The 20,252-nt window shown below is 38.7% G+C and overlaps 1 protein-coding gene and 1 long non-coding RNA gene across 2 annotated transcripts; one reads left to right on the plus strand and one right to left on the minus strand.

Moving 5' to 3' along the window:
- Positions 1 to 3,303: 3,303 nt before the first annotated feature.
- On the minus strand, positions 3,304 to 19,895 carry LOC127446135 (NEDD8-activating enzyme E1 regulatory subunit). The gene is made up of 20 exons (XM_051706819.1): positions 19,771 to 19,895; positions 19,309 to 19,412; positions 19,152 to 19,212; positions 18,986 to 19,016; positions 18,794 to 18,865; positions 18,630 to 18,709; positions 18,338 to 18,447; positions 16,868 to 16,977; positions 16,677 to 16,739; positions 16,535 to 16,598; positions 16,340 to 16,431; positions 16,193 to 16,252; positions 14,426 to 14,559; positions 7,752 to 7,827; positions 7,576 to 7,615; positions 7,219 to 7,305; positions 6,640 to 6,732; positions 3,975 to 4,089; positions 3,781 to 3,830; positions 3,304 to 3,606 (listed from the first exon to the last, which is right to left on the minus strand). Exons 1-20 carry the CDS (start codon positions 19,818 to 19,820, stop codon positions 3,497 to 3,499), a joined length of 1,602 nt encoding a protein of 533 aa, XP_051562779.1. The 5' UTR covers positions 19,821 to 19,895; the 3' UTR covers positions 3,304 to 3,496.
- Positions 8,110 to 12,998, plus strand: LOC127446317 (uncharacterized). Its single transcript, XR_007898199.1, has 2 exons — positions 8,110 to 8,731; positions 8,851 to 12,998. It is a non-coding gene; the product is annotated as an uncharacterized LOC127446317 (long non-coding RNA).
- Positions 19,896 to 20,252: the final 357 nt, after the last annotated feature.

Genomic DNA, 20,252 nt, shown 5'->3' on the forward strand with positions numbered 1-20,252 from the left:
CTTAAAATATTTATTTAAAAAAATGCAACAAGTAATCTAAAAGTAATCAGATTAGATAAAAAAATGTAACCTAAATGTAAAAGATTGTGTTACTGAATACAATTTTTGTTGTGTAATTTGTAATCAGTACCAGAAAATTTTAGAGGTAATCTATCCAAAACAGTACATGGATGTCACCCCTGTCATGTCTTAAAGCCACCATTGCACATTACAGTATAGAATCAAAATCAGAATAAGCTTTATTGCCAAGTATGCTTACACACACAAGGAATTTGTCATGGTGACAAAAGCATCCAGTGCAAAGAGAATACAACCATATATACATACATACAAACATATACATTTAAACACATATACATATAGTGACATAATATATATATATATATATATATATATATATATATATATATATATATATATATATAAAAACAGATAAATAAAAAGAGAAATATACAATAGAGCAATAATGTTGTTCGAAAGTTTTATATACAGTTATGTGCAGGTGATGTATTGAACAATACGTAGGATATGTTAAAAAATATAAATGAAAAATAAATATATATATATATATTTATATATATAAAAAACTGTTCCTGTGCCTGGCTGTTCTGGTGCTCCGAACTATCCTTTGAAGTCTTCTGATGTCTGACTTGGTAGCTGACCCAAACCAGACAGTTATAGAAGTGCAGAGGATAGACTCAGTGACTGTTGAGTACAACAGAGCAATAATGTTGTTCGAATATTTTATATACAGATATACAATTATTTGCAGGTGATGTCCCCAACCTTTTTTAGTCTGGGGAGTATTTACACTTTACAGTGTTGTTAAGATTATAATTGCACACAGAATGTGAGTGCAAGCCTTTAAAGTAAAATGCACAGTGAGGAGAAGAGCATTAGGTAAGGATCTGTTGCAAAGATAACGCATTAAGTTAAACCACATTTATGTGTTTGTAATGGTTTGCCCCACTTGACGTTCTGGCCATGTTGATACAGCTGCATGGCACGCTGGACTCCAGGCCTGAACTTCCTTCTCTCCAGGTTTTGTTTCTATGGTTCTCTGATGTTCCTTCTCACTTATCATCTGACATCCTAAAGGAAAATCCTATTTAATCATCTACATTGTCTCACATTTCTCCTTATTTCTTAGGAGAAACTGACATACAGAATGTATGGAGTAGAATATAGAGCTGTAAAATTGTTGTGGATAGCATTAGTTAATTTGGGCTTGGAAGAGCTTGATGAGAAATGCTCATATAAAGTTCATATTTAAATCTTTGACTTTTGTTTGCCGACTTTGGTATCTTGACAAATCTGAGCATAATTTGAGACATTGTTGAAATGGGATTTCCTATGGGATTACAGCTGCCACTGGAGAGCAAAGATTCAGGTCATTTGAATGTTCAAACATATATAAACAGCAGGCTTTATGTTGTGGAAGGAAGCAATACTTAAGAAACCATGTAAAACTGAACTTCCCTATGTTTATTAGTCTAGAAGAGCCTGCCAGCTGAGCTAATACTGGGCAGGTGGTAAACGCAAATTTCCTATTTGTGGCAGGGAAAGAGCCTAACTAAAAATTTTATTTAGCTACTGAGAAAACCAAGGTCATGAACTGAGCAGATTTTATACAAACAGTCCTAGATCTTATTCACGCTAGCACCATCTTTGATTTTTTTTAATGGGAATGACAACGAGGCTGTGAGGGAAAGTATTCCAGTCTCTTCAATGGCATGAATGGTACAAAGCTGTATATAGCTCCTAGATCACATCTGATTCTCCACAACTCATGCTGTCTGGAGTTTTTGGATACTGAGTGTTCTTGGACAGATATTTTATCAATGTTTTGTCCACAGAACAATCCAAAAACACTTTAAATTGCAGTACAGCCCATTGAAGATACCTCACAGCTTTGTTGTTGTTCCCACTGTGGTACAAAGGGAGCAATGAATACAGATACCAAAAAGATAAGCTGTATTGCGAATGAGGCTTCAGTTCAATTTGCTAGTTGAATAGGGAAAGACAAAGTTTCTTGGTTACAACCACTGGTTCAATGTCACTTTTGGTCCAGAAGGGGTAAATCTCCTTGGGGGAATTTCCATTCGGTTTGAATAGCTGCAGGCAAAACAAAACAATTCCTTCAACATTCATAAACACAGCCCAGATAGACAAAACTATACTTACGTGTCACATAAAAAGTTTAGTAACGTGCATACTGCATAGGCAGCATGTCATCAATTTATTAGTTGGTGAGAGGAGAACATTTTAAAGAATAAGCTTCTGTAAAAACAATGAAGTAGTTACTGATCAACATGGCCTGGTTTCTTATTAACATTGTCCTCCTCAACAGATACATTTAAGGAGTGCCCGCAGTTGAATGAATTATTCACTCTTCACTGGAATGTGGATGCAAAAAAAAAAAAAAAAAAAGTAAACTGACATTTTTTTTAGTAAGCACATTTAAAAAAAGGGGGAAGGGTGCCCTCCACTGGATTTGGGCTTTAAAACATATAGTAATGTACAGAGAGGAGTGCTCTGACATTTCTATAACTTTGCGTAAACATAATGGTATTCCTAGATAAACTAAGAGGGCTTTATAAGAGTATACGCGACTTGAGGATGGTTGAAAATAGAACAAGTTTATGTGCCACTTATTGTGTCCTTCCTCCGTCTAGACTCCCCGTGAGGAAAACCTAGCTATTCTCTCCAAACCACAGAGAGCACTCTGCTTTTACAAAGGCCATGGAAACACAGCACTCCACCCTACAGCAGGAAATAACTCTGCAAACTACTCAAACAACAGAAGCTCACCGCACACAGACCTTAGCACTGCAGGGACATGTTTTGTACAAATTCTATGGCATACATAAACAGTAGTTCTCCAGTTACTATGTAAAAATGCCACACGTTTATAACATACTACAATTTAAGTTGGGCGCACAGTCTGAATGCTGGCAGAGGGGACGTCCCAAATATAAAACCGTCCAACAGCTAAATTGCTGGTATGGACATTTAAGAAAATGTTTCGCTTCTTGTTTTTCAAAAGACTCACATGCTTATCAATTTATTTTCAATTCAGGCAGCTGACTGCTAACACTAGTCATGCTATGTGCCTGAAAGTAACATTTAGCCGGGCCACACAGATGAGCCTTGTCACCATGGTTCATGACTGCGATTTCATAACAGACTGGCATAACATTATTATATTTAAACCACTGCGCTGGTGACACAAGAGAGACATTCAATCTACTCTTTGACCATATTCATCCATATGAGCAAAGTTCACAAACCACACACAAAAGCTTCGAAGATACACTGTTTATTCAGTATGCAGCATCAGTTCTGGTCTGGACGAAGAGCATTGATCATTGATCAATACAAGTCTAAACAAACTTGAGCATCCCCTTTGATGCATGAATTAAACCAAATCCAATGTTTCGTGCCTTTGAGGGCAACACTTTGATATAGGAGTGAAAATCAGATGGGGAAGATTGCTCTACAGTGGAAAAGTAGCAGAGGTCTGTGACATGGCATTATAGATGAATGTGTTGTTGAAAGGTACAAACTGGTGAGTAATGATTTTGATGGCTTCTTGAGCTGCTGATCCTACAACAAAAGGATGACAATCATCAAGGTTGTATTTGCATTCAATGGTTTGATTTGCTGTTGTACTATAAAATCCACATACCGCTAGTATAGATGGCCATCATAATAATTATATGAGTGTGTGACAAGTTGCTTGTTTGCAGGCCAATCCTATATAACTATGTTAACACTCACCCCCCAAAAAAGCTGCGACTGTGTGTGGCTCAGCAGCTCCATAACGACAGCTGGAACATATGACAACAACATTTACACTTTTACAACTGAATTATGAACAGGAACAATGTGTGCTTCTTTGTTGTCATAAAACATATTTAGCACATACTGTATGGCTTCAAACCAAACAGGCCTAAATGTGGGCTTAAACTTACAACTCATGTATGTAGTCATCTTTCACATTGACATTTAGACTGTACTCCTGTAAAAGACCATTTACACACAGCTTGAGTTTATTAATGTCTTCCTCCACCTGGTAATTGTAGACACCTGAGAAAAAACAGCAACAGTACAGTCTATAATCTCAGAGTGACATATATATATATATATATATATATATATATATACACACACATACACTACCAGTCAAAAGTTATGAAACTTTTGACTGAAATGTTTCTCATGATCTTAAAAATCTTTTGATCTGAAGGCGTATGTTTAAATTATTTTTGTAGACAAAAATATAAGTGTGCCACCATGTTAATTTATTTCATTATAAAACTAAAAAAAAAAAAAAAAAAAAAAAAAAAAGTTTTTATAATTGATGACTTGGACCAAATAATAAAGAAAAAGTGCCCAACATAGATGGGAACTCCTTCAATACTGTTTAAAAAGCACCCCAGGGTGATACCTCAAGGAGTTGGTTGAGAAAATGTCAAGAGTACATGTCTGCAAATTCTAGGCAAAGGGTGACTATCACAGCTGAGAGACACATCTGACAGAGTAAGCACACATAATCAGGGCGCTTACCTGAAACCGGAGTTACCAGATTGTGAGATGTAATCAACATGGTGGAGGAAAGAACGGTTTATATAGTGAATGACTCCTGTGCACCAACTACCACAAAATACTCGGGGGAAGACCCTGAGTATTTTATTTACTCATTCTTTGAACTGTTGTATAAAAGCAATATCACACTCGCAATCGTTTAATGTAACTATATGTGCATACGCAATGTCGTATATACATATACAGGTGCATCTCAATAAATTAGAATGTCGTGGAAAAGTTCATTTATTTCAGTAATTCAACTCAAATTGTGAAACTCGTGTATTAAATAAATTCAATGCACACAAACTGAAGTAGTTTAAGTCTTTGGTTCAATCAGCTAATCAACTCAAAACACCTGCAAAGGTTTCCTGAGCCTTCAAAATGGTCTCTCAGTTTGGTTCACTAGGCTACACAATCATGGGGAAGACTGCTGATCTGACAGTTGTCCAGAAGACAATCACTGACACCCTTCACAAGGAGGGTAAGCCACAAACATTCATTGCCAAAGAAGCTGGCTGTTCACAGAGTGCTGTATCCAAGCATGTTAACAGAAAGTTGAGTGGAAGGAAAAAGTGTGGAAGAAAAAGATGCACAACCAACCGAGAGAACCGCAGCCTTATGAGGATTGTCAAGCAAAATCGATTCAAGAATTTGGGTGAACTTCACAAGGAATGGACTGAGGCTGGGGTCAAGGCATCAAGAGCCACCACACATAGACGTGTCAAGGAATTTGGCTACAGTTGTCGTATTCCTCTTGTTAAGCCACTCCTGAACCACAGACAACATCAGAGGCGTCTTACCTGGGCTAAGGAGAAGAAAAACTGAACTGTTGCCCAGTGGTCCAAAGTCCTCTTTTCAGATGAGAGCAAGTTTTGTATTTCATTTGGAAACCAAGGTCCTAGAGTCTGGAGGAAGGGTGGAGAAGCTCATAGCCCAAGTTGCTTGAAGTCCAGTGTTAAGTTTCCACAGTCTGTGATGATTTGGGGTGCAATGTCATCTGCTGGTGTTGGTCCATTGTGTTTTTTGAAAACCAAAGTCACTGCACCCGTTTACCAAGAAATTTTGGAGCACTTCATGCTTCCTTCTGCTGACCAGCTTTTTAAAGATGCTGATTTCATTTTCCAGCAGGATTTGGCACCTGCCCACACTGCCAAAAGTGCCAAAAGTTGGTTAAATGACCATGGTGTTGGTGTGCTTGACTGGCCAGCAAACTCACCAGACCTGAACCCCATAGAGAATCTATGGGGTATTATCAAGAGGAAAATGAGAAACAAGAGACCAAAAAATGCAGATGAGCTGAAGGCCACTGTCAAAGAAACCTGGGCTTCCATACCACCTCAGCAGTGCCACAAACTGATCACCTCCATGCCACGCCGAATTGAGGCAGCAATTAAAGCAAAAGGAGCCCCTACCAAGTATTGAGTACATATACAGTAAATGAGCATACTTTCCAGAAGGCCAACAATTCACTAAAAATGTTTTTTTTATTGGTTTTATGATGTATTCTAATTTTTTGAGATAGTGAATTGGTGGGTTTTTGTTAAATGTGAGCAAAATCATCACAATTAAAAGAACCAAAGACTTAAACTACTTCAGTCTGTGTGCATTGAATTTATTTAATACACGAGTTTCACAATTTGAGTTGAATTACTGAAATAAATGAACTTTTCCACGACATTCTAATTTATTGAGATGCACCTGTAGTTACATTATAGTACATTTATAAAGTACAGTGGCGATACCATGGTACAGTGATGCTATCAGAAGCTAACACCTAGGTACTTGTAAATATACGATCGCACTGTATGATTACCAAACTTGTACCACAGTATTTACGTGGTATGTTACTCAAAAATTACCATAGTAATGTGGTAGTGTCATGGAACAACATCATTAGTATACTGATAAATCTATAAAAAAAGGCTTGAAGACGTTTCCTGAATTCAAAATTCAGACAGAAATGGGAAGAAAAAGGACCATCTGTGACAAATTAATGGATATTATAAACACTGTTACTTTATGCCTGTCAATTTTGCTAGGTCTTCTGACCTGGGTAACGAGAGTGTTGCTGATAGAAGCGGTCGACTGAGCGGAGCATGAGGTAGAGCACCATCTCACTGTCAGGGCTGTCCATACAGGATGCTGTGGAGGTAGGAACAACTACTTAACACATACAGTATAACACCAAAGCGTGGATGTACACAACATGGATTGAACAATCAGATTCCCTATTGGTTAATCCACCTAAATAATTTAATTTTGCGCAGTGAGCATAAAATGTACAAACTGATATAGAAACCACAGGCCACCAAAGAGAAATGCAGTACCATTTTACAGTACAACAAGGTTCTTAAAGGTGCTGTAAGCAAACTGTTTTTTTTTTTTAATGAAATGACAGAAAACATGTCAATAATAAAGTTTTAAAAGATTGGTTAATATATATTTATAAACCAAACAACTGTCCATTGATAGATGGATTAACTAATATTTAGGTATGTGTTAATTATTATTTGTTAAAAATGTAGAAAATTAACAGTAACCAATGCAGAAAATTGACATTAATGAATATTAATAAATGGTGTAAAAGTATTGTTCATTACTTAAACTTATGGCAAATATAAGCCTTACTGATTTCATCTTTATTGAAAGTGTCTACACTGTACTCCTCTGCTAGAGACCTGCACCGCACCACTCTGAGGAATGCTGCGTTCTTACCTGTGGGACACAAAACAACACCACAACATAGTTTTGCCACACATTTATCTGCAGTACAGCAAATATGGTTGGATCCATGAACGTTATCATGAATGAATCCAAATACACTGATGGAATAGTTAATAGTAGATCATGGGATTTTGCTACAAGTATGAAAAGTGTTGCTCATCTAGTTACATGACAACACCTTGGCTTTTCACAGACAAAACAGAACCAAGAGCAGTTCATGGGAGCAGTGTGTAGTGTGCATGATGACCAGGCAGTACTCACAGAAAAGCTTTATTTCCTGTTCGGAGATGCTCTCTGGAGGCTTTGAAATAAACAGTAATCATTAGTAGCAGCATGAAGCCAATACACCTCAAACAAACAACTTTCATCTTTAGTGTTAATGTGCAAGTAAAAGATATAAAATGCTGTTATTACAAACAAGTTGGTTATGTAAATACCTTTCCAACTGATTGCAGATACGATTCAACGTGTTTGGACACAATTGCAGCATCCTTCATTGCTTTTTCTCTATAGCTGAATAAAAATTAAAAAAAGTGTAAAACAAATGCCATGAAAGTGTGAAACAAATTGCAGATTATCTTATCAAGCATTCAACAGAATGTCTCATGTAGGAGTGCTTGAGTTCTAAAATCATCTGAAGTAAACAGAGGGATAGACATTCACTGTACAGGTACATAATGTTTTTCTATTATAAGTGGTCATGTCATTTTATATATATATATATATATATATATATATATATATATATATATATATATATATATATATATATATATATATATATATAAACTCAGCAAAAAAAAAAAGAAACGTCCCTTTTTCAGGACACTGTATTTTAAAGATAATTTTGTAAAAATCCAAATAACTTTACAGATCTTTATTGTAAAACAATGTTTTCCATGCTTGTTCAATGTACCATAAAGAATTAATGAACATGCACCTGTGGAACGGTCGTTAAGACACTAACAGCTTACAGACGGTAGGCAATTAAGGTCACAGTTATAAAAATTTAGGACACTAAAGAGACCTTTCTACTGACTCTGAAAAACACAAAACAAAAGTGCCCAGGGTCCCTGCTCATCTGCGTGAACGTGCCTTAGGCATGCTGTATGGAGGCATGAGGACTGCAGATGTGGCCAGGGCAATAAATTGCAATGTCCGTACTGTGAGACGCCTAAGACAGTGCTACAGGGAGACAGGAAGGACTGCTGATCATCCTCGCAGTGGCAGACCATGTGTATCAACACCTGCACAGAATCGGTACATCCGAATATCACACCTGCGGGACAGGTACAGGATGGCAACAACAACTGCCCGAGATACACCAAGAACGCACAATCCCTCCATCAGTGCTCAGACTGCCTGCAATAGGCTGAGAGAGGCTGGACTGAGGGCTTGTAGGCCTGTTGTAAGGCAGGTCCTTACCAGACATCACCGGCAACAATGTCGCCTATGGGCACAAGCCCACCTTCGCTGGACCAGACAGGAGTGGTGAAAAGTGCTCTTCACTGACGAGTGATGGTTTTGTCTCACCAGGAGTGATGGTCGGACTCGCGTTTATCGTCGAAGGAATGAGCGTTACACTGAGGCCTGTACTCTGGAGCAGGGTCGATTTGGAGGTCGAGGCTCCGTCAAGGTCTAGGGCAGTGTGTCACAGCATCATCGGACTGAGCTTGTTGTCATTGCAGGCAATCTCAACGCTGTGCATTACAGGGAAGACATCCTCCTCCCTCATGTGGTACCCTTCCTGCAGGCTCATCCTGACATGACCCTCCAGCATGACAATGCCACCAGCCATACTGCTCATTCTGTGCATGCCTTCCTGCAAGACAGGAATTTCAGTGTTCTGCCATGGCCAGCGAAGAGCCCGGATCTCAATCCCATTGAGCACATCTGGCACCTGTTGGATCGGAGGGTGATGGCTAGGGCCATTCCCCCCAGAAATGTCCGGGAACTTGCAAGCGCCTTGTTGGAAGAGTGGGGTCACATCTCACATCAAGAACTGGCAAATCTGGTGCAGTCCATGAGGAGGAGATGCACTGCAGTACTTAATGCAGCTGGTGGCCACACCAGATACTGACTGTTATTTTTGATTTTGATCCCCCCCTTTGTTCAGGGACACATTATTCCATTTCTGTTAGTTACATGTCTGTGAAACTTGTTCAATTTATGTCTTAGTTGTTGAATCTTTTTATGTTCATACAAATATTTACACATGTTAAGTTTGCTGAAAATAAAAGCAGTTGAAAATGAAAGGACGTTTCTTTTTTTGCTGAGTTTATATACATACACACTGGCATCCAAAGGTTTGGAATAATGTACAGATTTTGTCTTATGGAAAGAAATTGGTACATTTATTCACCAAACTGGCATTCAAATGATCACAATGTATAGTCAGGACATTAATAACTTGAAAAATTACGATTTCAAAGAGTTCTCATTGAAAAATACTCTTTGCAGATCCTTGGCATTATAGCTGTCAGTTTGTCCAGATATTCAGGTGACATTTCACCCCACGCTTCCTGTAGCACTTGCCATTGATGTGGCTGTCTTGTGGGGCACTTCTCATGCACCTTGCAGTCTAGCTGATCCCACAAAATCTCAATGGGGTTAAGATCCATAACACACTTTTCCAATTATCTGTTGTCCAATGTCTGTGTTTCTTTGCCCACTCTAACCATTTCTTTTTGTTTTTCTGCTTCAAAAGTGGCTTTTTCTTCTAAATTCTTCCCATAAGGCCTGCACCCCTGAGTCTTCTCTTTACTGTTGTACATGAAACTGGTGTTGAGCGGGTAGAATTCAATGAAGCTGTCAGCTTCAATAGATAATGACAGATGCCTCCTCTGTGGGTTGGGGCGCTGTGTACGAGAACCGTCCTGCTTAAGGAGTTTGGACGGGTCAGCGGCTGATTTGGCACATAAACTGTCTGGAGATGCTAGCGGTGCTGTTGGCTTTTAGGTTTTTCCTTCCAGTAATTCAGAGCAGTCACGTACTCATCCGGTCGGACAACAGGACGGTGGTGGCTTACATCAACTGTCAGGGAGGGGTGTGCTCTCATGCCATGCTCAGGCTGGCACATTCTTCTGTGGGCATGGGACAATGTGCTGTCTCTACAAGCAGTACATGTTCCGGGCCGGTTGAATCTGGGGGCAGGTCGCCTGTCCAGACAGGTTCTGATGCCAGGAAAATGGACATTACACCCACAGATTGTAGAAAAAATCTGGATGAGGTTCAGCAGAGCAGAAGTGGACCTGTTTGCATCAAGCGAAACGTCACACAGTCCCCTCTGGTTTTCTCTCTCACCCCCGGCACCACTGGGCATCGATGCGCTGCCACGTTTCCACCAATCAACCTGCTGCACTCTGTTCTGCAGAGGGTTCGGGGGGGATCGCTTTCGGCTTTTGTTAGTGGTGCCGTATTGGCCATCTCAAATATGCTTTTCGACTCTGGTCTCTCTCCTGGACGGAATGCCTTGGGTGATTCCAGTCAGAATGGACATGTCTCAGGTGCGGGGCATCATTTGTTAACACAATTATGGAGACTGTGGGTTTGTACCCTCACCAGGGCCCTCTTTTAAATGATGGTTTATCCCCCACGGTGGTTGATACCATCTTAAATGCTAGAGCTCCATCATCATGAAGAGTATATATACGTGTAAATGGCGTATTTTCACCTCTTCATGCGCAGCACACAGTGAGGATCCAGTCCACTGCCCAGTTGGTTCAATGCTGTACTTTTTTGCAATAGTGTTTAGACCTTTTCGTCTCGTCCGCATCCCTTTATGGGATTTATCTGTGGTGTTAGAGTCACTCTCGGCTGCTCCGTCCGAGCCTTTAGCATCAGTATCTGATAAATTTCTTACTCTTAAAACGGCCCTGTTAATAGCACTGGCATCGTTGATGTTTTGCATGCCCTGTCGATCAATCCCTTGTGTATGCAACTTGTGCCAGGGTTATCTAAGCCCTGCTGGTTTATGTTGACCTTAATAGCCAATATTGAAAGTTAGAGCAGTTGTTTGTATGCTTTGGTGGCCGCAACAGGGGTGTCTCATTGGATTGTGGATGCAATCTTGAGTGCTTACGAGATGCATTGTTTGCCTTCACCTCTGGGTATTCGAGCTCATTCTACGAAGAGCATGGCATCCTCATGGGCAATGGCAAGAGGTGCGTCCTTGGAAGACATTTGTATGGCAGCAGGATGGTCCTGTCCACATACTTTTGTCAGATTTTATAACTTCGACGAGTGTTTGTCTCCAGCTTCCCAAGTTCTCTCTGTTGGATCAGGAGTAAGTTTTTGAGATTTCTATTTCTTTAGCTCATTTGTGTGATGCTGTAAGCTTGCCATATGGGCTTAGAGAGTTGGCAGCTACTGTTTGCATGGTGTGATGGTATCTCGTCCCAACTGCGTCATTATGCAATGTCAGTGTTTCCTTGAAAGGGAACGTCTCATTTATGAATGTAACCTTGGTTCCCTGAGAGGGAACGAGACGTTGCGTAGCTGGCCATACTCTCTAATTGCTGCACAGGCTTGTTGTGCCTGTTGCAGAAAATCTGGCGAAATGGCACAAAAGCAGCCACCTATATGGGTTCCGTGATGCAGCTCCCTATGGGCGTCACTTCAGTGCAATCAGCCAATATATTTTATACAACTGTATACAATTGCATGATTGTATACAGGCTTCAGACCACGTGACTCACTGACGTAGTGATGTGCGTCATTACGCAACGTCTCGTTTCCTCTTAGGGAAATTTAAGACTTTAAGACCTTTTTCAAGACCTGAACAAATAAAATTAATACTGTTATTCTTACATAAACAGGCAGGGGCACACATTCAACATGGACTTAACATTGCTTATCAGTAAAACAGAGTAGACTATATGCAAGTTTAAAATACTCAAGACATGTTTTCCACATATATATCACATTAAAATTGGTTTATGTACCATTATATAAATAAATACAAATTAGAAGTCGACTGATATTGGATTGTGCTGATTCGATAATGTGTTGAAAGAAAGCCAGTAAGTTTGCCAATAGTTTTTAAAATTGGTAGCCTATATTAAATGTTGTTCTTCCTGTGATAGGGAGGGCCAGACAGAGGCTAAAAGAGTCCATATTGAATTAATAAAACAACAGTCACGTTTTTACTTTGAAGGATGCAGAGCATTTATTTAATTAAACTGTATTATTTTCAAGTTTGATAATCACATTAGGTCATATCACGATTTCTGTCTTTCCACCCCCAAATTTAAGACCTCTTTAAATAAAAATTAAGACTGTTGTATCATTTAAGATATTTAAGACTTTTTATGACCTCAAATTTTGGAAAACTGAATTTAAGACATTTTAAGGATCTGCTGGAACCCTGACGGTATATAACCAAATTTCACAAATACATTAACATTAATGTGAATTTTCCAAACAAAAATAAAAATAAAAATAATAATAATAATAATAATTATATATATATATATATTATATATATCAGTTGAAGTCTTAAGTTTACATACACCTTAGCCAAATACATTTAAACTCAGTTTTACACAATTCCTAACATTTAATCGTAGAAAACTTTCCCTGTCTTAGGTCAGTTAGGATCACTACTTTATTTTAAGAAATAAAAGTAGAGAGAATGATTTATTTCAGCTTTTATTTCTTTCATCATATTCCCAGTGGGTCAGAAGTTTACATACACTTTATTAGTATTTGGTAGCATTGCCTTTACATTGTTTAACTTGGGTCAAACGTTTTGGGTAGCCTGCTTCTCACAATAAGTTGCTAGAATTTTGGCCTATTCCTCCAGACAGAACTGGTGTAACTGAGTCAGGTTTGTAGGCCTCCTTGCTCGCACATGCTTTTTCAGTTCTGCCCACAAATTTTCTATCGGATTGAGGTCAGGGCTTTGTGATGGCCACTCCAATACCTTGACTTTGTTGTCCTTAAGCCATTTTGCAACAACTTTGGAGGTATGCTTGGGACCATTGTCCATTTGGAAGACCCATTTGCAACCAAGCTTTAAATTCCTGGCTGATGTCTTGAGATTTTGCTTCAATATATCCACATAATTTTATTTCCTCATGATGCCATCTATTTTGTGAAGTGCACCAGTCCCTCCTGCAGCAAAGCACCGCCACAACATGATGCTGCCACCCCCATGCTTCACGGTTGGGATGGTGTTCTTTGGCTTGCAAGCCTCACCCTTTTTCCTCCAAACATAACGACGGTCATTATGGCCAAACAGATAAATTTGTTTCATTAGACCAGAGGACATTTCTCCAAGAAGTAAGATCTTTGTCCCCATGTGCTCTTGCAAACTGTAGTCTGGCTTTTTTATGGCAGTTTTGGAGCAGTGGCTTCTTCCTTGCTGAGCAGCCTTTCAGGTTATGTTGATATAGAACTCGTTTTACTGTGGATATAGATACTTGTCTACCCGTTTCCTCCAGCATCTTCACAAGGTCCTTTGCTGTTGTTCTGAGATTGATTTGCACTTTTTGCACCAAACTACGTTCATCTCAAGGAGACAGAATATGTTTCCTTCCTGAGCAGTATGATAGCTGCGTGGTCCCATGGTGTTGATACTTGCTTACTATTTATACAGATGAACGTGGTACCTTCAGACGTTTGGAAATTGCTCCCAAGGATGAACCAGACTTGTGGAGGTTCACAATTTTTTTTTTGAGGTATTGGCTGATTTCTTTAGATTTTCCCATGATGGCAAGCAAAGAGGCACTGAATTTGAAGGTAGGCCTTAAAATACATCCACAGGTACACCTCCAATTCAGTAGACCTCTTATCACAAGTTAATTGGCTAATTGTCTAAAGGCTTGACATCATTTTCTGGAATTATCCAAGCTGCTTAAAGGCACAGTTAACTTAGTGTATGTAAACTTCTTACGCACTGGAATAGTGATATAGTCAATTAAAAGTGAAACAATCTGTTTGTAAACAATTGTTGGAAAAATTCCTCGTGTCATGCACAAAGTACATGTCCTAAACGACTTACCAAAACTATAGTTTGCTGATATTAAATCTGTGGAGTGGTTAAAAAATTAGTTTTAATGACTTCTACCTTAGTGTATGTAAACTTCTGGCTTCAACTGTAAATACCTACACATTTTGTAGATTGATGAATTTGTCAGAATCAGCAATCATGTCTGGGATGGTTCCTCGTACAGGGAGGTTTCCATTCCCCTCATTTCGCACAAAGTCCCTCACCCCACGTGCCATAACCCAGAAGGATGGGGTCTGTGTAAATGTGTAAAAATACATCAACCACACCTATTTCAGTGTAAAAAGAAATAACTAAACAACATAAAACTGGCGATTAGGGCTGCAACTAATTATTATTTTGATAATCGATTAATTAACGATTATTTGACTATTCGGTGATTATTGCAACGATTAATCATTAGCTCTTAACCGATTATTCAGCTAGTGTCCCAACTTAAAAGGTTGTATTAAATGTGCTTACTAACAATAAAGAGGACAAAATCATCTTTTAACAATACCTCAATGACATTCACTGAATTAAAGGGAAAAAAATACTTTATCAAGTTTAATTCAGTAAAGAAATTCACTGCAAAGAATCCTATTGTTATCAAGTGTTTTTTACTTGAGAAGCAACATATAAGATATTTAGACTTGCTTTAAGAGAATGTATTTTAAATATAAGTGTATTTTGTATATAAGTGTATTTTTCCACCTGGTTATACTTCTGCGAGTGCAGTAAAGACAAAATATACTTCTATTCAAGGTCTATTCTCTAAAAGCAAGTCTAAATATCTTATATGCTGCCACTCAGGTGAATGCATCTTTTTAAAAGGATTCTTAGATATTTTAAAATATTTGTATTTTTAATATTATATTCAACATTCTCACGTAACAATTTTTTCTTCTGCAGTATAGCTCCTAAAGTAAATATGCATTGTTTTAAAGGAGTTTTATATATTTATATTGGAAAACAAGCCAAAAAAAAAAAGAAAATCAAAAACTTATTTTGTTGCAGTGTATAAGGGGCGTAGTCTCTCACATTTCTGTTCACTTCAATCCATCTTTAACTCACAAACAAACAAACAAACTCTCTCTTATTAATAAAGCTGCGTATTGCCAAAGAAATGCACAGTGACATTTATTATGATTCAACAAGTCACGAGCCATCACGTTATAATCTAGCTGCATTAAGCGTGCGCGCTCGAGGGACGAGTGTCCCCGTGACAGAGTGTGCCTCAGCCGGGTGCAGTTTCAATCTCTCCCCCTTAGATAGGGGCATTCGCGCAACTCACAGAGGCACTGACTGCACAGAGAAATGCCAGTTTTGGAGTTTGTAGTTATTTACATGATCTGCTTCCGTATTATTTGAACTTTAATAAGGCTATAACGCATTAAATATAACTGCATTAAAGATGTAACGGTGGGGTTTTTCCTTTAAAGACGCTCGACATGCAAGTTTTGCTTCAGCGGAGCGGCAGCTCCAGCTCCACTTATTTCACAACGAGAGTGCTTCTGTATTTACTTCTTTTGTATTTTTGCATTATAATTTCCTCATACTTTGCATTCTACATCACATAAAGCTGTGAAAGTTTAGACTGCATCTGGACTGTAAGCTGTGTAATTCCTCCTCTCCTCAGTAAGGCGCGAGCTGCAGTGCTGATCATTAGAATTTAATGTGATCTCATTGTTACGTTAAATGAGATCAAACGACTATTTGACAAAGAAAATTTTTGTCGACACTTTTTTATTGTCGACGTTGTCGATAACGTCAACTAATCGATTCAGCCCTACTGCCGATGTATACATTGATATAATTTAAATGACCACATATGTTACACAGATGAACTAGTGTTTTCCACAAATAAAAAAAAAAAAAAAAGCTGTTAACCTGTGAGGTAATGTTTTCACACTGTTCAGCATTAAATATGTCCTCCACTGCACTAGAGACCTACATCACAGTGAGAAACAAAGGTCAGTTATACATATCAGATTTACAGCACACAGACCTCATCTTTGAAGAGGACATCTACTGTACCTTGGTGGGGTTCAGAGCCGTGTTCACATTCTTGATCGCCTCCTCAAAGTTCTCTTCATCCTCAGGCGTTCCATTCTCGTTCTTAAGGATTCCTGAGAAAACAGAAATGACAGAAAACCCAAAACAAAACAGATGTAAGCTGTTAAATTTGACAATATGACAAACCTACTACTGACAACTACTGAACTGCATTACCTTCTCTTATGAGTTGTCTGAAAGCTTCCTTTTCCTTATAATTATTTGGTAACTGGGAGTTGTGCTGGATTAGAGAAAATATTTTGAGAACACTTAGGAAGCCTTATACACAGAAAGCTCATAATAGTTTGTGAAGAATTACCTCACTATACCACTTTCCCAAGTACTTAGCAACCACAATGATCCATGGTGTATGACTGTGATCCTAAAAACAAAAATACAAAATTCGACCGCAATTGATTTACATGTGAATCAAATACAGGCACACAGGTTACGTAAATATCAGCAATTAAAATGTGTCTTCTTTGTTATCATCACCATCTTTAATCTCACCTTCTTCTCCATGCTGTCCAGGTCATAGGACTCTATGTGGCTTTTGAGCTCGGAGAATGGATGGTCTAATCTCAGGTCCTCTAAAGCATTATCTGGATGAGACTCAACCACTATGATGGAAGACAAAGACAGACTGCTTTACAGTTACACTTTAACATAAGTATCCATGTCTATAAATGTTAGGGATATGCAAAACTACATTAAAAATGTACTAGTTGGTGAGCTGTCTGAACCACTTAAAGGGACAGTTCACCCAAAAATGAACATTCTCTCATCATTTACTCACCCTCATGCCACCCGAGATGTGTATGTTTTTCTTTCTTCTGCTGAACACAAACAAATATTTTTAGAAGATTATCTCAGCTCTGTTGATCAGTGGCCAGAAATGTGAAGTTCCAAAAATCACATAAATGCAGCATTAAAGTAATCCATACAACTCCAGTGGTTAAATCCATGTCTTCAGAAGTGATATAAGTGTGGGTGAGAAACAGATCAATGTTTAAGTCTTTTTTAGTATAAATCTACACTTTCAAATTCTTCTTATTTTTGTAAAAAGGACTTAAACATTGATTTCATTCTCACCCACACTTATCATATCGCTTCTGAAGATATGGATTACTTTTATGCTGCATTTATTTGCTTTTTTGGAGCTTGAATTTGTGCATTTTCTAGAGTTTCACATTAGTTAAAATGCGAATTAAGGTGATGGAAACGGTTTATTCACAAAATGATGATGTGTTTTGACCATCCGTCAGTGTGCGGAAGCTTGATGTGACTGGCCCATGAAAGGTCCAACCTTGGCACACAATTCTTCGAATGTAGCTCTAGACATGCGAAAGTGTTTAACCCACTGCTGGTCTTTAAAGTGGGTTCTCAAAATCCACAAGAACAGTTGCATGTACACGCTCCCAAGTATGCCGAGGCTGGCAGCGTATGGGCATCGCATCCATTTCAGCCCTCATTATATAAGATATTACACTTGATCTGCGGTGTCTTCTGGCAGCATTAAATTAAAAAAAGGTACAATTGCTCCATTCCTGCAAATAAAACTCTCCCCAAAGCAAGGACGTCATTTAGCTGCTCCATCATGTAAAGGCAGCTCCCTCAAGATAATGCGCATGATGTAGTGGATGGAAACACACAATGATTCGTATTCTTTAGTCAAATTTTTAGAAATTTTGATGGAAACCCAGCTTGTGTTCAGCAGAAGAAAGAAAGCCATAGACATCTGGGATAGCATGAGGGTGAGTAAAAACAATGATCGAATATTCATTTTTGAGTGAACTATCCCTTTAAGCCCATATAACTATGCTGGTTTAGTGTCATATCCACCAGACATGGATCAGATTTATACATGCTAAGTGACTTCAACAGGCATGTGCAGATATTCATTCATTAAATCCCTATTAAGTGTGTTTCTCAACATTCAAATGATTTAGAACCACAAAATAGTTTGGTTTATTCTTTTACCCGTGTGTTCTTTCACAACCAGCCTCATGTAACCAATGAGTCCATATGTCCTACACACAAGGAATGGCACACCAGCCTCCCATAACACAGAGCCTAGCCTCAAACATGTGCTGTTAAGAGTAAGACAAAATTCATTAACATAAACCAGATTTGATGAACAAGCATCTACAAACAATCCAAAATTATCTGTTGTCTTTAGTAATTATGTTCCTAGAAGAAGCCCATGACAATAATAAAGGAACAATATATATTTAGATTGTATACAGTGTTTTAAGAGTCACGTAAATAATACCTTTCAGGAAGCTGGACACCAATTACTAGACTAAATCTGTGAAAAAACTCAGGATCATTGTCCAAAAGTTTATCAGGACTCTGAGGATTAAAAGGACAAATGAATATGATGACACATAGCAGACATAAACAAACACTTTGTTGATAATGTTTTAAAAGACAGACCTCCTCCACAAAGTTTCCAGACACATCACTGTTGAGCTCCTGTAGCAGTTCGGTAGCAGCCTGAGCTCTGTTCTGAAATATAACCACAACATGATTCAGTCACACCCTGTGTCACTCGCTACATGGCAATATATCACACTAGGTTTGGAATATATATATTTTATGGAGCCGGTGCACACAAGCTAAGCTTACCTTTCCAATACTGTTGCTGCAGAGAAAAAAGCTGCAACAGAACATTCAAAGCATGATCAGGTAAGAATAATGAGCATTATATCTATACATACTATATGATGACAGTTAGTGCATTCAATTATCTGTGTACCGCTCTACAATCGAATAATATGAATAATAAATGTACTTGTTTCCAACATCCTCCCCTGACACTTTGTGTCCATCGGCTATGGTAAAAGCTCCAATGCCTATGAAGGACAGCAGACAAATATAATGTTAAACCATTGACCCATATTGATTCAAGTCTGTCATATTTGGAGGTGCACAGTGAGAAAAACTGATACCTGGCAGCACAAGGTTCTTGAGTATTTCAGTGCCAGATGCAGTGGCATTGATGAGACAAACATGGGCACTTTCAAGCGCTTCCTGTCCATGATCTCCCCATAACCTGAAACAAACGTACGACTTAACCGCTCAAAGATCAGAATATTGCATTAATATAAAATACTCTGAGACATACAGGTAAGCAGAGTAAGACATCCAGAGGTTTCCAGTTAGGTAGGTTTACTATTCTAAACACAAGACAGATGTGTAATATTGCTGTCTACCCAATGAAAGCATAATGAATTGTCCGGCTCTCTGATTTAAATAAATAAATCTGAAAGTGTCAATGCTAGTATTACCGCTAGGCCTGTGTGTATTCAAGCGTTAATGTCATAGGAAATATAAAGAACTAACGCTGAGGGATAATCGTTGTGCGTGTATACCGCAGCTTTCTGAGTTTTTGAATCCCGACTGATGTATACCTGAGCTGTCGATCATATTTCTGCTCTTTGCTCGTTTTGAGGTCTGTCATGGTCCTCTGTCTCTGTGACGGCTCGATCCCACCGGCACGCCGCTGTTTCACTTTTTTGAGATTGACATTCGCAGATTCGACATTTGCAGACTGACCCCTACGCGCATGTTCTGTTTGGCCCATAGACTGTCTATGGTTTGGCCACAAGATGGAGCCAATGAGCCAGCTCTTTGGAAGCGCCTCAGGGCCGGACACACCGAACGTGTATCTCTGTAGGTCTAAAAAAGCTAGAAGGAACAGAACGCAGGTGTCTTGAGTCTCGAGATGCGTTTTTAAAAGTTCTTTTTAAATTTACACGGCGTCTAAATTCTAAACTGTGTTTTTTTAAATAGGAACATAGGGGCCCAGAGCAATATACAGTCAGGGGGCCCAGATGACCTTGCTACGGCCCTGTACACAGACTAGTGATTTTAAAATAATAGCAGTACTGAA

The sequence above is a fragment of the Myxocyprinus asiaticus genome, chromosome 1, assembly GCF_019703515.2.
Source record: "Myxocyprinus asiaticus isolate MX2 ecotype Aquarium Trade chromosome 1, UBuf_Myxa_2, whole genome shotgun sequence".
NCBI classification, from domain to species: domain Eukaryota; kingdom Metazoa; phylum Chordata; class Actinopteri; order Cypriniformes; family Catostomidae; genus Myxocyprinus; species Myxocyprinus asiaticus.